This window comes from Hippocampus guttulatus, chromosome 1, assembly GCF_054856545.1.
Source record: "Hippocampus guttulatus isolate MCC_2025c chromosome 1, RoL_Hgut_1.0, whole genome shotgun sequence".
In the NCBI taxonomy this organism is placed as follows: domain Eukaryota; kingdom Metazoa; phylum Chordata; class Actinopteri; order Syngnathiformes; family Syngnathidae; genus Hippocampus; species Hippocampus guttulatus.
In genome coordinates this window covers 30,630,282-30,650,186 of record NC_141261.1, presented here as the reverse complement: position 1 = coordinate 30,650,186, position 19,905 = coordinate 30,630,282, and the positions used below count along the sequence as shown (strand labels likewise).

Below are 19,905 nucleotides of genomic sequence, written 5' to 3'. Positions count from 1 at the left end.
ATGAGAATCTTTTAGGCCTGAAATTGCCTTCCAGCCCGCCAAGAAAAAAAATAAAATAAAAATATTTAAAACATGTACTGTAGCATAAGACAAAAATCCGACATCACGGAAGAGAATTGAAAGTGAAAGGCCAGACACAGGTTCAAAGCTGCCACACCTGACCCATGACGCAATCCCATTTTACCAAACCAGCACCATGTTCAGTCCCCAACTACTGTTTCGGATGGGAATCTCAGAAAAAAAGACAACTAGAAAGTAATGCTTTTTATATACAGTAATGCTATAAGAAGTGTAAGTTCATTTGTTGGGTCTGACCCGCATGTTACAAACACTATAGAGTGGACAGTAAAGCAACATTCCAACTTAAAAAGCACTGAAAACAAAGCCACTATGTCACATGGAATTAGGACACATGTCACATGACATTTTTTCCTGCTAAAGGTACACTGATATTATCCTTAACACGGGCCTAAATTAGATCCCTGAGAAACTCTATTTGAGTGTAGTTTTGCATAGAAAATAATATTCCCAAAATCACCATTTTGTCCAGTAGGTGCTACTTCGGTGTCCTGCTGCTTTTTATTGTGCAAAACGGCATCTCTCATGCCACAGTCATTTCATTCATGTATGAATGCATACTGCACATGATGGACTTTCAGGTTTGCCTGCAATACCTCAATGCATTGCACAAGTCAGCTATCGTCCTCTGCTGACTAAAACTAGTATGACAGACCCCCCCCCCCCCCCCCCAAAAAAAGTGAGCAATAGGTGAATTAACCTTGCAAAAACATCCATCCATACATTATCTGAATTGCTTATTCAGATAAGCAATTCCCAGACGTGCTATTCCTATTCTGGAATTTTTACATAACACTTTAAATTAAAAAAAACAAAAAACAAGCCTTTCTTTGGATTATTGACAACCTCATCATTTATGCCTTTTTGCGTGTTGTATCCACGCCCTTCTTCTGGAAAACCCGTTTGGCAAGATGTTTGCTTGTGACATTTGGGTAGGAGATAATTAGAGTCATTAGGTCTGTCTTAAAAGAGAAAAGAAAAAACAGAGCTGCATTCGGAACATGAAGACTGGTTGAAAACTTGCTTCTACGGCAGAGTCAAAATGTCAGCCGGCAGAGGTTCGCCACCATCGTTTGACAGGTCTCCTCAAGTAACAGTGCACAACTCCAGAAATAGTATGACTTGATCTCAATGGATTCGCCTCTTCTACCTCGGTGGGTAAAGTGCGTGAGCAGGCAAAGCTTGAGGGAAGTTACTCCAGCAGGGACTCCTCTTCATCATTGCCGTGTTCAACTTCAAGTCTCCGAAAGGCTTGGGGAGCGGATGGCCGAAAGCAGCGGGCCAGTAGCTTGAACAGAACTATAGAAAATCAAATTGCAGGGCATTTCACTTCCCCGTGCTTTGCAAAGTATGCAATCATGACGCTTGACGCTATTAGCGTGGAGATTTTCCTTACCGGGCATTATAGCGAGCACGATCAGGATACCCATCGCCAGACCGGCGATCACCAGCACATCCTGGCTGCATTCACCCACGAGCATGCACCGAGCCTTGGCCAGGCTACCATTGTTGGGCTGCGGGGGCACAGCTAGAAGGTGGCACATGAGCGGGTAAATGTCCACGCTCTGCAAACTCTTCAGTCGGTATCCACTCCGGAAGCTGGGCCCCCTTGCCGCCATGAAGGGGTGCATGCTGGGTAGGGAGTTGTCATAGCCGTGATCGCCCACTGAGGGACGAAACAAAGAGATTAGCTTCGCCACGTCAAGTTTCTCGCGTCACATTTGGAATCATGACGTACGTCTCGGCAGTTTGTTCCCTCGCTGTATTATAGTCCATCCCTCATCAGCAATCAGTATGATGGGCTGGACACGTTCGTCGTTGCGGTAGTGCAATCTATCTGGTATAGCCTCTTTTAAATAGGCGGTCATGTGGGCGTGGCACTTCTCAAGCAGCGCAAAGACAGCCTTTGGCTCTAGAAGAGCACACAAGAACAGGGCACGCCCGTGTCGGCATAATGCTTTACTCTGTGTCATCGCACACAACAAGTGGCTACGTACCGTTGTTTGGGATGAGGGCTGCGACAGGAGTGAGCTCCACCAGCGTGTAGTTGTCGGGGTGTAAACAGTCATCCAGTCGGATGAGGCGATCGGCCGAGCACTGAGCCATGCCGTGGTCGCTGGTCACCAGGATGTTCACGCGGCCCCACAGCCCGGTCCGATTCAGTTCAGATATCAGCAGGCCGATGTCGTCGTCAACCTGGGAGAAGCACAGCACAATTGTATTCCGTGTGAAAAATATCGAGCAGCCATCCATTATTATCCTACAATTCGGTCACGTGACCTGGACTGGTCATCAGTTAGCTGAACGGCCGAGGACACACATTTGCGCTACTCACAAGTGGCTGAAAGGTAACATTTCAGGATGAACCTTACTTATGCTGTAAACCTTGACAGTAGGGCTGGACAATTTATGGTTTTGGAATCAAGTCTTGATCTCGGACAACGCGATTTCACCATCATCCAAGGTGCGCTCTTTTAAAACCTAACCAATCAGCTCTGAGCTCAATAAAAAAGTGTTGCAACCCCGTCAGCCGGCCCATCCTGCCTCAGTCTCAAAATTAAAACGATTACATCTTTTCTCCAAAAATCAATTTATCTTTGCAATGGGACGACATGTTTTATCTGTTGAATCGATTTCATTTCAGAACAAAGAAATCAGCCATGTTCACATGACAATGCAAAATTTGGATGAAAAGAAGCAGAGAGAAGAATGTGATCCTTTCTGATCATTTCATCATTTCAGCAACTCAGAAATATTTCCGTTTTGATTTTCACACTCACCACGACTGTGAAGGGATTCAAGTAATAGCACCATATGAATTTCAGGCCATATCGCTAAGCCATCAGCCTCCGTTTGAAGCGGTTATGTTTCTGATAAAAATATGGAAATAAGAATATTGACAAACAATTGCACATTTATGTACGAGGAACATTTCCTTTTGTACAAAATGGAATACTTTTTATGGATACATTTGTTACATACACCATTATAGATGTATCACAGTGTCATATTGATAGATGTATGGTGGCAAGCTGTAGGTCTGTCTTTCTTGAACCATTTAAAAAAAATCTCGAAAAAGGATTGCCTCACTCTCACAGCCTCGATTCGAACAGTAAAAGCTTGTTAAGCTTTTGATGGTATGGCGGAATTTTCCGTTATGTTTATAAATCTTACCGTACACGGAGAATATTGCGCCCAAGTCTTGAAATGGCAATATCCGTCAGAAAAATCGCAATTCAACCTTTTCCTAAAATCTCTCAGCCCTACTTTGCAGGTGCACCTAATTTGATTCTTGAAGTAGATTTCGGTTAGTCCTCCAATTTCACGCAAAAGCCAAATATCTGACACTTCTGTGAGTAGTGCAATTTCCTCAATTATGTATTGTTAGATTCTTTCCTGAATCAATGTTCCACGACTAAGTCAGGAAATTAAGAAAGATTCTTACTTCCTTCAGCACTTTGCCAATGGCCGAAGTATTTTCAGGTCCAAATATGTGTCCTGATCGATCTGGCTCCTCCCAATAGAGAGCTGCAAACATCACTCCTTCTTCCTGGAATGAGAGAAACTCTCCACGTTAAATCCAACTCGCCAAACTGCCACATGAAGACTTCCCTTGAAGACAGAAAGTAGGATATGTTGCTGGCTACCTTCTCACTTCCCAGCATCCAGTTTGTCACACTGTCCAAACGCTCCCGGAAGGTCACATCACTGCTGTAAGGCAAGAAGTGCGTGGGCGTATGGTTGTGGATGGCCACGTCAGAGCCAGGCCACATGGCTACCCCCGTCCTGTAGCCTGCTTGATTTGCCGAGAGCCAGATAGGTGTCGCCTCATTCCACCACATTGGATCGCTAGTTTTGCCAGCGTGGAAGTACTTGTGGCTGATTGGGTCGTACATTTTGCTGGCTAGGATCCCGTGAGACTCCGCATAGAGTCCCGTCACCTGGAGGCGGGACGGCAAAACGATTGCTCATGAACTCGACGACAATTTCAAAGTCAAAAACATATATGGCGTGAACATTACACATATGGCGACCAAAATTTTGTCATGGTACTACCGGTAACAATGGCAATAAAATCGCGATTGACAATCACGTTTATTCGTTGATTTCAAAACTTAATATTTGTTCAACTACCAAAACTCAACTTCACATATAACTTGAAAAAAAACCAACCAGAAAATACATTTGTAACCACATAATAAAATAACAGCAATTAAAATAAATATAGGATGTATAATTGACGGCCATTGAAAGATACATGCAAAGTACATTTTTGAATAAATCTGTAATCTTTTCATCTGCCAAAATTCGGGATCGGCCTCCAAAAAATCCATAACGCTTTTTTAAGAATGTCACACTTGACGGGTAGGCAGGCACTCCGTGGGCCCAACAGTTTGGAATCAAACAAAAAGTCTTACTTCTATAATATGTTCCCTCTCAGGTTCCACCTGTGGCTGGCTGTACATCTCTGATCTATTTTCAAATCGTCGTATTGGGTTTTAAGGTTCTTACTAGCTTTGTGCCACCTTACTAATTTGAACTTTTTCTGTTTTTTTACCTTGTGAGGCTTTCGAAGGCTTCTGCTTCTGGCCTTTTAATAATTCTTAGAATGAAAACCAAAACCTGCGGTTAGGCAGCTGCACGTTACTATCTATAGCCCGTGTGTGTGAAAAAGTCTTCCTGCGGACCTGTGAACTGTTCAGAATGTTCCGATTTTTAAAAGCAAACTCCAGACATCCATTTGCATGGATTGGCTTTTAGTTCATTATCAATGCATTCGGTTTGCCTTCTATAAACTTGTACCAATTATTGATATATTCACTCAAATCCAGTGTTTGTTGCATTTGCCGAGTCTGTGCTTGGACCCCCTCACTACGCTTTCATTTTTGACATGGTGATTCATATTAAGATTGGCTCACCAGGCTGTAATGGTTGGGAAAGGTCTTTGTGACAAACACGTTGGTGAGTTGCTCCACCAGGACTCCTTGGCTGTACAGACGCGTCAGGTTGTGCATCGGGAACCTCTGCAGGTAGTCTGCTCTGAAGCCATCAAGCGATACAAGCAGCAGCGGCGGCGGAGGATGCTGCTGCTGACACGTTCCAGTAACCAGAGGCCAAAAACCATACAGGAGGTCAAGCTGGACGAGTATTCTCAGGAGCATGCTGAAAACAAAAAGAATATACTGTATGTACAGAGCAAGTTTTGCTTTACAACAGAGGATCTCTGCTTTGGCGGCGATGGAAAGTGAACATCCGCTATTCGCAGGGGACAGGTACACAAAAATCTGCTAAAAGTAACACCCACCCAAAAAGGTTTGCACCTTGTTATAGATGCGGAAAGAACTTTTTCTATTTGACAAACTTCTCCCCCTACTTCAACGTACTTCCTTGACGGTACGTTTAGTGTCGTCCAAACCCAATCACACGTTATGAGAAATTGGAGCCAATCACGTCATTTGCAGATAAGCGATGTCGGGTGAAAAAAAAATCTCTTTCTTTAATTTTAAGCAGGGGCTGTTACAATGTCGGGATTTAGCGATTGATTTACTTCTGCAATTAATTTAGCACCGTCTCAAATTGGTTCATTAACAATTTAAGACCATCCTTATGTTGATACTGTGTCTGAAAGAGTTCGGAAGAATTTCTGGTATTTTTAGATTTTAGTTTGTTCATTTAAGATGGGATAGTTTATTGGACATAACAATGGTATCATGTTGTGAGACTTATATTCATGCTAAGAGATGAGCACAGTTGAGACAATTTGGATGTGCTTTTGTTTTTTTTTTCAAATGCATTGCCAAATCTGATTGGGAGTCGGTATATGGGCAGACACTCAAATTCAAATGTCTGAGACTTGGGTGCAAAAAAACCCCAAAAAAACAACAACAAAAGGTTGCGAGAGCAATATTTTGAAATTAGACAAGGCTTTGGCCAAAGCACAAAATCTGAGAATAGGTATGTTTTTCCCGTAAATAAAAGAGAACAGGTTCCCAAGAAAAATGTGAATAGCTGAAATTGCAAATGCTCAATCAACCACAAATATACGGGGGTTCACTGTAACCTAAATTTAAATGCAAGTTAGCCTTTTTTCAAGTATGTCTATAGCCTACCAAAAAGCAGTTGCAAAGTCATAGCATAGCTGCAGAAAATATCAGTGTACACAACACTTCAAGGCCTTTTGTGAAACACATAAAAACAGTAATTATGGCGCTAACTGTGAGTGCTTCATTGTTCCGCGTGATGACTTCTTCGCCACTTGGCAATCGCGCGTCAAGCTTCCAGGAAGAAATAAAGCTCCGATGCAACATAGGAGGCGGCCCGGTGTAGAGGTAAGATCGGGCAGACCGAGCCCGAGCCCGACCCGACTCGGGTCGGGTCGGGCCTAAAATTATCAATCATTGCTTCGGGTTCGGGTCGGGTCGGGCTTCTCTCTCGCTGACTTTTTTTTTTTTCCAGAGGCCGTGAATTGTTTTGGCCACAAGAGACCGTGGTTCGCAAAAAACAAGTCGCCTCATCACAACACGTACTGTACTAAACTCTTGCAATGACAATTCTTAGAACTCCTTCCAGTCTCTGTCGAGTATCCACCCGTCAGTGTTCATCTTTGTCTCTCTGCTTCTCTCTCTTAAAGTGCCGCGCTAGATTCTTAAGGACGTACAGCTGCTGTGGTTTATGGTCTAATTTTCAGCCCGTCAAAATGACGGACGGCCTTAAATTTTCCCCGTCCACTCTTAAAAAAAATTCGTCAATGATGGGAAATGGTCGGTTAATGTAACCTCTTCAGAAACAGAAATATAAGAGATGTAAATGTTTATACAGTCTTGTTTAACTTAGATTTCATTACAAAAGACAGGCTTTGTTATCAGAAATCACCCCTCCTCCTCCCGAGTCCTCACAAATAAAATATGAAATCTCGGGTTTGCTTCGGGCTCGGGCCTGCATATCAAGTTAGGTGATTGGGCTCGGGCTGGGTCGGGCTGGGTCGGGCTTAAATACCCTCGGGCCCGGTCGGGTCGGGCTCGATTTTTTAGGACCGATCTTAGCTCTAGCCCACTGGTCCAGTAGTTAGCATGTCAACCTCCCACTGCAGAGGTGCAGGGTTCAATTCCAGCTCCGGCCTCCCTGTGTGGAGTTTGCATGTTCTCCCCGGGCCTGCGTGGGTTTTCTGCGGGTACTCCGGTTTCCTCCCGCATTCCAAAAACATGCATGGCAGGCTGATTGAACGCTTTAAAATTGTCCCTAGGTGTGAGTGTGAGCGCGGATGGTTGTTCGTTTATGTGTGCCCTGCGAATGGCTGGCAACCGGTTCAGGGTGTCCCCCCGCCTACTGCCCTCTTTCATCTATAACTGCTTCAAATAACAAAGTGTATGCAGGAAAAGTGGTTAAGGTTGCATGACTGTCTGTGTCCTATGTGTTGTATAGTACTGTTTTGGCCTGAATAAAAGACGGCCCTGATTATAAGACGACCCCCTCTTTTTCAAGACTCAACTTTGAAAAAAGGCTTTTGAACACCAAATTAATTTTTATACAGAAAATAATTACAGTACATTTGAAACAAATGATAATAATATATTTGAGAGAAAAAGCATGTTATTTTGCCTCATTCAAATCTAAAGTGCAATCACATTTGTAAATGAATGATTTCTGGTTTTTGAAATGTAAATTACATCATAACTTCTCCTCAGCTGCCAGTTAACCTGGCCGACCTTCGACACACTTTTCTCCAGATTGTTATTACGTTTCTCCATTTTCTGTTATCTCTTCTATTATTTTCTTATCTTTTCCTTCTTACCGCTTTTTTTATTTTTTTCTTCATGCTACCGCTATTTTTATTTTTATCCTTCGTGGCAGGGGTTTACTTTGGCCTGGGGAGTCAAGTTCAGCATTTGCTTCATTGATATCTGGCACTATCTAGCGTCGTGAATGGGTTTAATGTCTAGACCCCGAATATAAGACGTCCCCACTTTTTCAGTCTTATATCAATGCAAAAAACACCGTCTTATATTCGGGTCAATACGGTATTATTTTGCCATTTTATGTTAACTGTTCTGTTGATGGCGGCGTGGACACCCACAACGGCTCCGCTTGTTGTCTGGTTGAGAGGGAAGAAATTTCATCTATGCTGTATGTTGCACATACAGCGCATTTGATAAAGTTGGACTTGACTTGTGAAGCCATTATTTCGTGAAGCCATTATTTAGCTATGTGCATGATCAGCTTGACGACATATTACGAACAGACATACTTTGACTATGGTGTGACCTCGCTTTGAACAGCCTTAGCGACGAGACTATTTTAGAAAACTTTGCAGATGAATACCAGACAACGCTGTGCATGCATCCTGACGAAAAGTACTGCCTCAGTTGTGTTATTCGTAAACGAAAATATTGGAAACGTTTTTTTGGAGAAACAAATGCGCTGCAACAATTATGTTATTCGTAAACGAAAGCACTGCAACAGTCATCGGGAAAACAAAAGTGAAGTATCGGTTGAAAGCTACGCCCTGCTTAAAGTCTATAAGACTTGTCTTGCGATATTGCTTTTGCGCATTTGTGCTCTGATCACAACCATTGTTTGTATCACACTTGTGCCCCGAACGTTCTAATAAAATCTTCATGAAACAACTTCTCCATTTCCAGCCTCTGATTTCACACATTAACTCAACCCGAATTCAAACGAAGACGCGGAGGACGGCGAAGGATCTCGCCACCACCCCTCCTCCAACACTTGATAAAGCCGTTTGCCCATAGACGTTCACGGTAGCGAAAAAGCTTAACATCGCCTGATCTTTGAAAACTACAACCAATCGTCACACCAATCTCTACTTATGTTAAGATCAAAATGGTGGCCTCACTATTTTTGATTTTATGGTCATTAAGCTGCAGTAAGTCAAGTCAAGTCAGCTTTATTGTCAAATATGCTCTATGCGCAACACACTGCAGAAATGATAAGTGATATGAAAGTGCCTATGGAGAGGAAGATTTCAGATCCGCTTTATCCTCACAAGGGTCGCGGGGTGGTGCTGGAGCCTATCCCAGCTGTCTTCGGGCAGTAGGCGGGGGACACCCGGAACCGGTTGCCAACCAATCGCAGGACACACAGAGACGAACAACTATCCGCCCGGGAAAACATGCAAACTCCACACAGGGAGGCCAGAGCTGGGATTGAACCCTGTACCTCTGCACTGCGAGGTCGACGCGCTAACCACTGGACCACCGGGGCACCGCAGAGAGGAAGATATTAATCTAAAATATTGTTGTCATAGTTTCACAGATGTGGGAATACCGACAAATGTGCACATGAATTTTGGTAAAGCTTGATGCAGCATTAGAAGCTGTCGAAAAAGGGGTGGGATGAGGGTGATGGGGACCACCACTTCTACTAAACTTTTCTAGATATGCAAAGATGAAAATTAATTTACAGGTAAAATAAAAACAGGGGTTCTCTTTAGAACACAGTGGAAAAAAGATGAATTAGAGTCAGAACCAAAAATTGTTTTCTCCACTTTCTGCTTTGTGTCCAAGTCTGATTTGTGAACATGATCGTTAAGTATGCATGGTCAGCTAACTGAAGATTGCTCTTGTTTTACTTTTAAATGTGGAGATGGCGCTCAGTTGCTGCTCAGTCAAGGGGCCGACCTATTCAAGTGGGATACAGGGCCAGAGGCCACCCCAAAACCTAAAATCAAACCAAAAAGAAATCCTCTGCCATTTGTCTTTTCACCTATATCAGAAGACCTTGCCGTAGCAACTATAGTTTAAAAAAAAAATTAAATACTGAAACAATGTATTATTTCTTGTTTGATCGATTGGTTTCACCGTGTTTGATTAATTTTTTTTTTATTGTTTATTGAGCATATATAGTATACACAATAACAGGTTGACAAAAGTCAAACAACAATTATGTAAGGAAAATTAGAAAGTAGATAAAAGAAGAAAACACACATCATCACGGTTGTATGCTCAAGGGAGTAGGAAGAAGTAAGTAACTTATCTAGTCCTACCCCTTATTTTGTAGCAATTTGATTTGATCATTTTTCAAAACAAACAAGAAAAGAAAAATGTACATATCATCAAATGCTTTTACCCTTACGTATACTATACTATTCTATTTATACACCTTTTGGTTTGTATATATATAGTTATTCTTTCTCCTTTTGTATTTCAATTTTCTGATATTCATTGTAATTATCATTTCTTGAATACAATTGATAAGTTGATCAAATCCAAAACAAGAACAAACGGTTGTCTTACTATATTTTATAAGTATATCAAATTTATCTTTTTAATTCTGATTCATGTAGTTTTTTTGTACTAATCTTTTGAATGTGTTTTTGAACTCCTCCAACGATTTGCTCATTTTCAGGTCCGTTTCAAGCTTATTCCACAGGTTGACACCTATTACTGATACACACCTTTGCTTGATGTTTGTTCTTGTTCTGGATTTTTTGTATTGATTAGTACCCCTTAGATGATAACAGCTCTCTCTAATTTCAAAAAGCTGCGGATATTTTGGCAGAGGAGATTGTTATGTACTTTATACATTAATTGGGTAATCTTGAAGTCAACCAAGTCGTAGAATTTCATTGTGTTTAATTTGATGAATATTGGATTTGTGGGTTCTATATATTTAGACCTATTGATCATTCTGATTGATATCTTAATTAAAGTAAGACAATATCAAAATGGGACTTGCATCCTTCTATTTTTGTGTTTGCAGCTCTAGGAGGAAAAAGTTTGGACAACCTTGCGAGAAGCGACTGCCCCAATCACGAAGATGTTACTTAAATGATCACTTTCCACTACATCTGATATTATTCTTCCCGTTAATCATTCACTCCATTTGTGCAAACATCACTTACTAAAATTACAATTTAACACATACGCGTGCATTTTTAAAGGCGCGATCAAAGAGCTGAAAGGTGCAGATCATATTCTATTCAGCCCAAGAAAAGCCCAAGACAGCCTGTAGTTGGAACTTGCCATTCAAACAACCTCGGTGCCGTTTATTAGCGATGACACCTTACGTGGGGGCTTCGCATATTTACCTTGCAGAATTAAAACTCGGTCCACAGCAAAAAAAGCGCTCAATGTTTGTCTTGTGGCGTTCAGTTTGGACGGTGGCGTTTCCTGAAATGATAAGAAAGGACCAAAGAGTCACTGCACTTACTTCCGGTAAAACCTTTCAGAATAAATTACTGTATTATCTGTGTGCATGTGCGCGCGTGTTTGTGAGTGCGCGTGTGTGTGCGCGTGTTCGCGTGTGTGCATGCGTGTGTGAGTGTGCGCGTGCGTGTGCGTGTGCGTGTTTGTTTTAAAGCACTGCAGGCTTGGTTTTCGTCAGGAGAGGTCACTAAAATCTCATGTGTCAAGTAATGAACTGTAGTTCCAAAACAACTGGCCGAAGTGGTTCACTGCTTCACAAAAACTTAATTTGCACATCACTACAAATGATCCTTCATCAAATAAGATGGAAATGTCCTAATTTGGGAGCTTGCTTGCTGAATTTGGGTATTGCACTTATAATTCTAAACTTAATGGGAAGCCGGCTTCAATGTAAAAATTCATTGTGGTGTTTGGAGATGAGTATTTCGTAGTTTGTTCCTATGTACTGTAGTTGATGTGAATGTCCCCCCCAAAACAGATCATCAGGTTTGTCGATTTAGGTCGATACAATTTGTAAAGATTATTTTACTTTGTTAACTGTTTTGTTAAGAGCTTTGTTACAGCTGCAGCTGTTGTGAAAGCACAACATAAATCAGGATGTATTGTATTGTAAAACTGCTTTCTCCTTTAAGGATAATTGTTTTTCTCAGTTGGCACTACCTGTCTACGTCCAAAGTCCGGGATGATACGTGATACTGTTGGTATATTGTTGGCATCACACTCTCACTTGATTGCACACGTTGACAGACTCGGGGCAACCTGTTTTGCGTCCACGTCCTTCAGTATGGATCCTTCTGAGGAACATGTGTATGAGAACCCAGAGATCATCTACCAGAACCAGACATCAGGTATATATGAGATGCCTTCCGATGAAGCCTCAAGCCAAACAGCAGAGTACCAAAACACTGGATGGGCCTTTGGAAGAATCCCGAACCCCCCTTTGTTTCCAGCACCCCCTCTTCCTAGCAAGGAATATTGCGAAAATTCTTCTTCTTCATCATGTTCATCTTCACATGCTGACAACGAAGAGAACAAGGACAACACCTGCTGTAGTGAGGCAAAGACGGAAGCTGTAGAGTGTAGCCAACAGTCACACGGGGGGAGTGCATCCCCAAAGATGGAGGTGGACTATGGGAACTTGGTACGCAAAGCCTCATCATCATCATCATCATCATCTTCATCTGGATCTGAGCAAGGGGGACCCAACTTGAACCCAGAGCCTGAAAAGGATCAAACTAAAGTCACCCTGTTTGCTAAGGTAGGTATGAGGAGGATTTTTGTTACTTGTTTCGGACACTGGCAGTGGAGTGGTGGCTGAGCGGCATGGAACTGATTCTCACTCAAGGACTTATTGTAGGTGTTAATGCTTTTGTGCAACACCCGCTACAGAAAATGGATGAAGGGATGTTAACGTGTCCAAAGTTTGGAAAACAGTTACAGTATATGCATTGCATACTGTATGAATTTACTGCTCAGATTAGGGTATCTTATAACACTACATTTTTGTACCACTTTACAATTAGGGTACACTTACAAAGGGTTTATAAGTAAGTGAATAATCCCACAATGGCAGAAACACCCGGTTGTAACTGTGCAAGTCTCCAAAAATACCAGAAGCAAGAAAACTCTACCCATGGACACTGTTAGATTGCGCTTTGTGCTTGACATGTGCTCGGCACAAAACATAGGGCCCTTATGGTTAAACCACTACCATTTCAAACAAAGGGGCACATCCCATTCCTTCCTCTTTACCCTAACATTTTATGCGGGCTGTTTGGCATACAAGAGGACATTCTCAGATGATTTATTAAAGTTGATAAAGTTGTAAAATATTGATTGACCAACAAGTTACGTATAATGTTTCATGAATCCTAAATAAGTGGTACCAACCATCAAGACCCCTGTCAGCACTAAAGATTATGCTTATTATTATGAATGCATCTTGCACGCAGGGTTAGTTGTTGTAGCAGTTGTTTACAATTACAGCGAAGCTTTTGTAATATTTCAATTCTGTTATGCTTAAGAAATTGAATGAATATTAATGACAGCAATAATTTAATGTCATGAAGTGCAGTTCAACACCACAGCAAACTACTAATAAACATATTAAAACATGTCCACATAAACAACCCTCTGACAGCAACAATTTTGAAAAATTAGCTTAATTATTTTTTGTATCAGCAAAATGTTTAATGCCGGACTTCTATTGGATCTCATGAAATTGTGCAAATGGACCCTTAAACGTCAAATCATTGTTTTGTAGTTAATCCTGTACCAGTTAAGACATCTTCACATAGACTGGCAGTGCATGTGTTTCTAATCGTAGGGAGTTGCTATGAGTCCAAATATAACTTGAACTGGTGAGAATGTTCTGTCTCAGGATAGGCAGGTTCCTGTCCAGCAGGCATGAGAGCTATGTGATCACTCACTAACAAGGCTAACTGCTCACAAGGCTCACACTAAAGTCCAAACACACCGCAGTATACTGGGCTTATAAATCCCACACTTTGAACACTCCAGTGTTGTAAATTAAAGTAATATAATGGGAGGTTACATTGCACAAGAGTGAAGGTGACTGTTGTTGTTGTTGCACGACATGTTGCAAAAGACAATGTGCTAAGGTCAAAGCACTATGGACCAAAATGATGCCTGTTGTGTGGCTGAACCGTAGGTGAGTCTGATGAGGAGTTATTTCACTATGTTTGAGAGTCAACTGCTCGTCTTTTGGTGCTTGAGGCCCACATTGAACCAACCCTGGGGGCTATTTTTGACCGATACGTCATGCCCCGCTGCTGAGCCTATGGGTACAAACTGAACACCTCTCGCGATGTCTCACGCACGCACGCTCTCACACACACACACACACGCGCACACACACACACACACACACACACACACGCACACACACACACACACACACACACACACACACACACACACACACACACACACACACACACACATCACTGCCAGTCATCAGCTGACTGTGACGGAGCTACGATAGCGCCCAGGAGGACGTGGAGTAGAACTCGCAAACACAAATACACACTTGTGGAGCGGAGACGCACAAGCAGCGTTTTTGTGTGTGTGTCTGACTATGACAGATATTGCAGCGGAAGAAGATAAGGACCCAGACATCGAACTGTTCGTCAAGGTGGGGTGTTGATAAGTGTGTGTGCAGCACTGCAAATACAAAGATAATGTAGGCTCTGTACATGTTTTTGTTGTGTTGATTTCCCTGCCAGTTTGAAACTGACACCCACATGCATGGATAGTCACTCTCTAGCCCTCTCACTGAATTATCAGCGCAGCCCTTTCCTTGTAGAGCGCTGCAGCTTTAAATGGCCTTGGGTTTGACTTATCAAGGTTTAGCAAGTGTTCATTTTCTGCCTTCCGACAAACGAATAATGATGCTTAGCTCTTGACTACAACTGAAAAATGATTAGACAGCATCAGACCCATGTCACCTTGCACCACGTTTCTTTCAAGGATATTTTCTTCTGGCAACAAATGACGTACACTTGCACAAACTGAGGAAATCAAATACATGAAAACGGCATAAATAATTCCACCTTTACATATATAATGTTCAGTTTTGACATTGTATTAAGCGACGCAAGGGGGCAAAATATTAAATTGAGCATAGTGCAGGGCCGTTAAATAGTAGCCAGACCATCTGTAACAGCTCTTGATCTGGATCTCATTGGATTGTGTACCTCGCGGTGTGGTTGTTGGGTTTTGCCTTTTATGTGCAAGTTTCATTACTGCCGACAAGAGTTATATGTCATTCTGTTTGTAGATAAAATTCGGTGCATTCTATACAATACACTGTAGTTAATACTTTGAGTGAAAATCAATGAAGGAATCAATGTTGTCAGGTTAAGGCCAAAAAAAAGCAAAACCTCATTAATAGAAAACCACAGAAAAAAAGTGGAAGCTCTTGTTGAGCAGTCAGGCAACTAATGGAAGCAATGTGGATTATTCATGTTGGGTTTAGGCTCGTATTACGTGTCGTGTTGCATGCGCAAGCACGCGCGTGCACACACACACACACACACACACGCACGCACACTCGTACACACTAACCAATTTCCCTTGTACTTAAAATGGCAGATTTTTTTTTTTTTAATCCCGGATGAGTTGTCTGTGCTACATCAGTGTGTATCGGAGAAAAAAAAAAAGACAGTCCCTGAATTTTGTTTTTCACCTACTGTAAAATCCCAATTGTGTGTATGTGTTTGTGCACAGGCTGGTAGTGATGGAGAGAGCATTGGAAATTGTCCATTCTCACAACGACTTTTCATGGTCCTCTGGCTGAAAGGTGTGGTCTTCAATGTCACCACAGTTGACCTCAAAAGGTAGTCGTCATGATGACACACTATCAATCTGTATCACAGAATAAATACAATCTAAGGGGTTTATATTGCATATTTGTAAATGGTGCTACTGTGGTCGAGTGCCAGTGCAAGCCTCGTTTTGCCTATTTGGCAATTTGGCAGATGGCTTTGGGCCATGGTGGGCATTTTAGCAGACTAAGGGTGAGTGAGTCCTTTGACATGCAGCCAAGGCGCACCCGAAAGTCGACTGAACTTTACGCATACCGGAACCACTTCCAACTATCAGCGCAGGCAGTGTTGTACAATTCTGGTGTATTTGATGAGGGCACAGATACACATGGAAACGAACGGGTTACAAGGTGCCCCCTTCATAAATCTGTGATGCCCTTAAAAAAATTTACTTTTGTTTTTTTTTAAATTTACGTACTGTTTTTTGAAGAGGACCCCAAGAAGACAAACAATACCTAAGTGCACAGCTAATGGGGAGCCTAACGAAGAAACAAAAAACAAAAGACATGATTTGCCCCTGGAAGTCGGCTTGCAGTTCCTTTTTAAAATGTACTTGCGTGCTTTGATATCTGTATGAACTCAAAGCAAATCAGCTTCTGGTTCTGCCATGTCAAGGACTGTGCCTCTCATGCGCCGATGATAGCGGAAATGAGAGGAGCGGCTTTGAGCTTACACCCACTATGGCAGCAAGCACCAAGTTTTAACTGTGCCAAGGAAAATACACTATTGAATTTATCAACATCATTCATATTAGTAATATTTAGATCATTTTCGATAAAATCAGGCAAATCATTGGCCTTTCCAGAGCCTTTACGAACGACATTACTTAATATATCCCAGAAAGCTTTAGTATTATTTTTATTATTCATATATTTAGTTGAATGACAGGGTCCGGTGGATGACTGGTTAGCGCGTCGGCTTCACAGTGCAGAGGTGCAGGTTTCGAGTCCGGCTGCAGTCTTGCTGTGTGGAGTTTGCATGTTTTCCTTGTGCCTGGGTGGGTTTTCTCCGGGTACTACGGTTTCCTCCCACATTCCAAAAACATGCATGTCAGGCTGATTGAACACTCTAAGTTGTCCCTCTGTGTGAGTGTGAGCGCGGATGGTTGTTCATCTCTGTGTGCCCTGCGATTGGCTGTCGACCAGTTCAGGGTGTCCCCCGCCTACTGCCCGAAGATGGCTGGGATAGGCGCCAGCATGCCCCGTGACCCTTGTGAAGATAAAGTGGATCACAAAATGGATGGATGGATAGTTGAATGAATTCCCCATAAACAAGTAGTATTTTTATTTTATTATTCCCTCTCAGATCAAGTGGTTAGATACTTTGTAAACATCAAACCTAATCAAGCAAAAAACATTCCTTAGATAAATAGCGATATAGGCATTAATAGTATTGAAAGGAGGCGTCTCGGTGGTCCAGTGGTTAGCGCATTGACCTCACAGTGCAGAGATCGTGGGTTTGATCCCGGCTCTGCCTTTCTGTGTGGAGTTTGCATGTTCTACCTGTGCCTGCGTGGGTTTTCTCCGGGTACTTCGGTTTCCTCCCACATTCCAAACACATGCATGGCAGGCTGATTGAACACTCAGCAATTGTCCCTAGGTGTGAGTGTGAGCGCGGATGGTTGTTTGTCTCTGTGTGCCCTGCGATTACCTGGCAACCAGTTCAGGGTGTCCCCTGCCTACTGCCTGAAGACGGCTGGGATAGGCTCCAGCACCCCCTGCGACCCTTGTGAGGATAAAGCGAATCGGAAAATTGATGGATAGTATTGAAAGAAATTCTCACTAAAAAGTGATATACAGTACGACAAATGAAATAAATACACCGGGATGTAGGATGTTGATACTCCCTCCTACTAAACCTATTGGTTATTTGTAATTCTGTTTCGCTCAACTCTTTTTTTCCTCTTTATTTTTTTGATGGTGTGAATTTTTTTGTTTTTTTCCCCCACAGGTTACTGGATTATACGGAATTTTATTTTCATGCATATTTGAAATTAAAAAAAACATATGCATATTGTATGTTGAATATTTTACACAATAATATATCATTGTGGTCATTGGTAGTTTGGACCCCAAAATCCAGGAGCGCTTAATGTAATGACAAAAATGAAAACAACATAAAACTCATGATTAAGAACACAGCGGAAAGGAAATGTCTCCTTTCTCATTAGGAAACCAGCTGACCTTCACAACCTGGCCCCAGGGACACACCCACCCTTTCTTACATTCCAGGATGAGGTGCTGACTGATGTCAATAAAATAGAGGAGTATTTGGAGGAAATGCTGGCCCCACCCAAGTAGGTCTCGCTCGTGTGCGCGCTCACGCGATCACACACACACACACACACACACACACACACACACACACACACACACACACACACACACACACACACACACACACGCGCACGCGCAAGCGCAAATGCACACACTCAAAATGAAGCTGGACTCCTGGGTGAAAAATGGCTCAGGTAACACCATCCTCTTCTTTAGGTATCCAAAACTTGCAGTGAAGAACCGTCAGTCCAACACAGCGGGAAACGATGTGTTTGCCAAGTTCTCAGCTTACATTAAAAACGCAAGTCCAAACAAGAATAAGGGTAAATCGAAGCAGTGAGGTCCTTCCATCTTGTTATACCTCCCCTTCTGTTATCTTTTGACCTTGTACCGTGCGATTATTTTCAGCATTAGAGCAGAGTCTCAACAAGGCTCTGGTAAAACTGGACGAGTACCTGTTGAGCCCGCTACCCAACGAGGGTCACCTAGTCAATGGAGAATCTACACGCAAATACCTGGACGGTGATGAGCTGACGCTAGCTGACTGCAACCTCCTTCCCAAACTTCATGTTGTCAAGGTATTTTGTGGTGATGCACCTTCCTTGGTTGCCGCGTTGACGGCTGACCATCGTACTTCAACTAATTTACAGGTCGTGGCGAAGAAATACCGCAATTATGACATCCCCTCCCAGTATAGAGGCGTGTGGCGCTACCTCGACAACGCTTACAGGAGAGATGAATTCACCAACACGTGCGCAGCCGATGTGGAAATTGAGCTAGCCTATAAGGACGTTGCTAAAACACTTGGGAAACGAGCTGCCTAAATCTGTCATAGTGTTTAAAAATGAAAAAAAAAAAGATTAATTGTGCATCGAACATGTTCCATTGTTGGAATTAACTTTTAACTGTGTCTAAAAACAGATGAACTTGCAAGTCTGATACCATGTTATTTCTTGGATGAAAATGTGTTCAATTCTTGGTGTCCCAAGATCAAATCAATCGAGACATGGCTAGATTATTTTTGTGAATTTTTCGGGGATTGTGAAGGTTGTTTTATAATTTAGCAAGATGGAACCGTGAGTATTAAATGATAACATGTTTGGGCCAATGTCGTCTTAATTTTCATGAGGAACACTTTGTTCAGGGTATTTTGTTTCTTGGTTTTCAGATGGAATGACTTCCACTTGTAAAATCCCAATCTACACTTTGATAGTTGACATACTTGGCTGTAACAGCCACCTCTAAGTTTGTATTTAAACGAATAGATCGGTGAAACATTTACACATATAAATTTACAAATAAACAAGTAGTTTTAGTGTGTGCTCTCACCGCATCAGATTTTATTCCTTTGTTTCTGGCAGGACATAAAAGTTCCCTCTTTCTGTCGTACATCAAATTATTATATATTGATACATGAATGTAAATTTTGCATGTCTTAACCTCTGTGTGACAACAGTAACACAAATGACTGTAGCTAAATGCTTGTAAATCCTTTTTTATGAAAACTGCAGAATGCAATGTGTGTCTTCTATTTCAACAACGCATTAAGGTATTTTGTCAAAGAGTTTGTTGGTTGTTGTTTTGCACTGGAAACTGTGTCGCCTAGTTATGGATATGATGTGACCTACAATGTGACGATATTATCTGAAATACAGTACCTATATGTTCTCAAAAAAAAGTGAGCCTTGCCAATTTTTTGTTCATAGAAACTCTTTCCCCCTCACAGTACATCACACTTTTCACCCTCTTTTTTGAGCCTTGCTGAAATTAGTCCGATGTGAGGGGGCGATCCTGTCTCATGCAAATGATCCCTCTGCAGCCTCTCCACTGCGTGGTGTACCAATGCGAGAATGGCTTTTGTTACCATGATGACTAGGTGTCGAACTACTGTAGGGGGGCCCACAAAATGAGCACAAACTTTATAGCACATGAGAGTTCCCATAAAGACAGGAAATCAATCACTTTATCACAAAACCACCAAGAGACACTAGTCCATTAATTTGTGCGCAGATCTGAACAAGTGGTACCTGCAATGGATAC

The 19,905-nt window shown here is 42.1% G+C and overlaps 2 protein-coding genes across 2 annotated transcripts; one reads left to right on the top strand and one right to left on the bottom strand.

Moving 5' to 3' along the window:
* Positions 1 to 741: 741 nt before the first annotated feature.
* Positions 742 to 11,208, bottom strand: enpp4 (ectonucleotide pyrophosphatase/phosphodiesterase 4). The gene is made up of 8 exons (XM_086126046.1): positions 11,126 to 11,208; positions 4,998 to 5,241; positions 3,726 to 4,019; positions 3,524 to 3,628; positions 2,076 to 2,274; positions 1,817 to 1,990; positions 1,475 to 1,744; positions 742 to 1,377 (listed from the first exon to the last, which is right to left on the bottom strand). The coding sequence occupies exons 2-8, from the start codon at positions 5,238 to 5,240 to the stop codon at positions 1,271 to 1,273; spliced, it is 1,392 nt and encodes a 463-aa protein (XP_085982172.1). The 5' UTR covers position 5,241; positions 11,126 to 11,208; the 3' UTR covers positions 742 to 1,270.
* Positions 11,209 to 11,917: 709 nt separating this feature from the next.
* On the top strand, positions 11,918 to 19,521 carry LOC147211333 (chloride intracellular channel protein 5-like). Its single transcript, XM_086106845.1, has 6 exons — positions 11,918 to 12,501; positions 15,492 to 15,601; positions 17,760 to 17,885; positions 18,082 to 18,188; positions 18,274 to 18,443; positions 18,516 to 19,521. The coding sequence occupies exons 1-6, from the start codon at positions 11,926 to 11,928 to the stop codon at positions 18,687 to 18,689; spliced, it is 1,263 nt and encodes a 420-aa protein (XP_085962971.1). The 5' UTR covers positions 11,918 to 11,925; the 3' UTR covers positions 18,690 to 19,521.
* Positions 19,522 to 19,905: the final 384 nt, after the last annotated feature.

Coding starts and splice junctions, on each gene's coding strand:
- enpp4 (XM_086126046.1), bottom strand. CDS start 5,240: ATGCTCCTGAGAATACTCGTCCAGCTTGACCTCCTGTATGGTTTTTGG. Junction 3,629..3,725: donor GGATGCTGGGAAGTGAGAAG/GTAGCCAGCAAC, acceptor CTCTCATTCCAG/GAAGAAGGAGTGATGTTTGC. Junction 2,275..3,523: donor TTGGCAAAGTGCTGAAGGAA/GTAAGAATCTTT, acceptor TGCTTCTCCCAG/GTTGACGACGACATCGGCCT.
- LOC147211333 (XM_086106845.1), top strand. CDS start 11,926: ATGATACGTGATACTGTTGGTATATTGTTGGCATCACACTCTCACTTG. Junction 15,602..17,759: donor ACCACAGTTGACCTCAAAAG/GTAGTCGTCATG, acceptor CTTTCTCATTAG/GAAACCAGCTGACCTTCACA. Junction 18,189..18,273: donor AAGTCCAAACAAGAATAAGG/GTAAATCGAAGC, acceptor GATTATTTTCAG/CATTAGAGCAGAGTCTCAAC.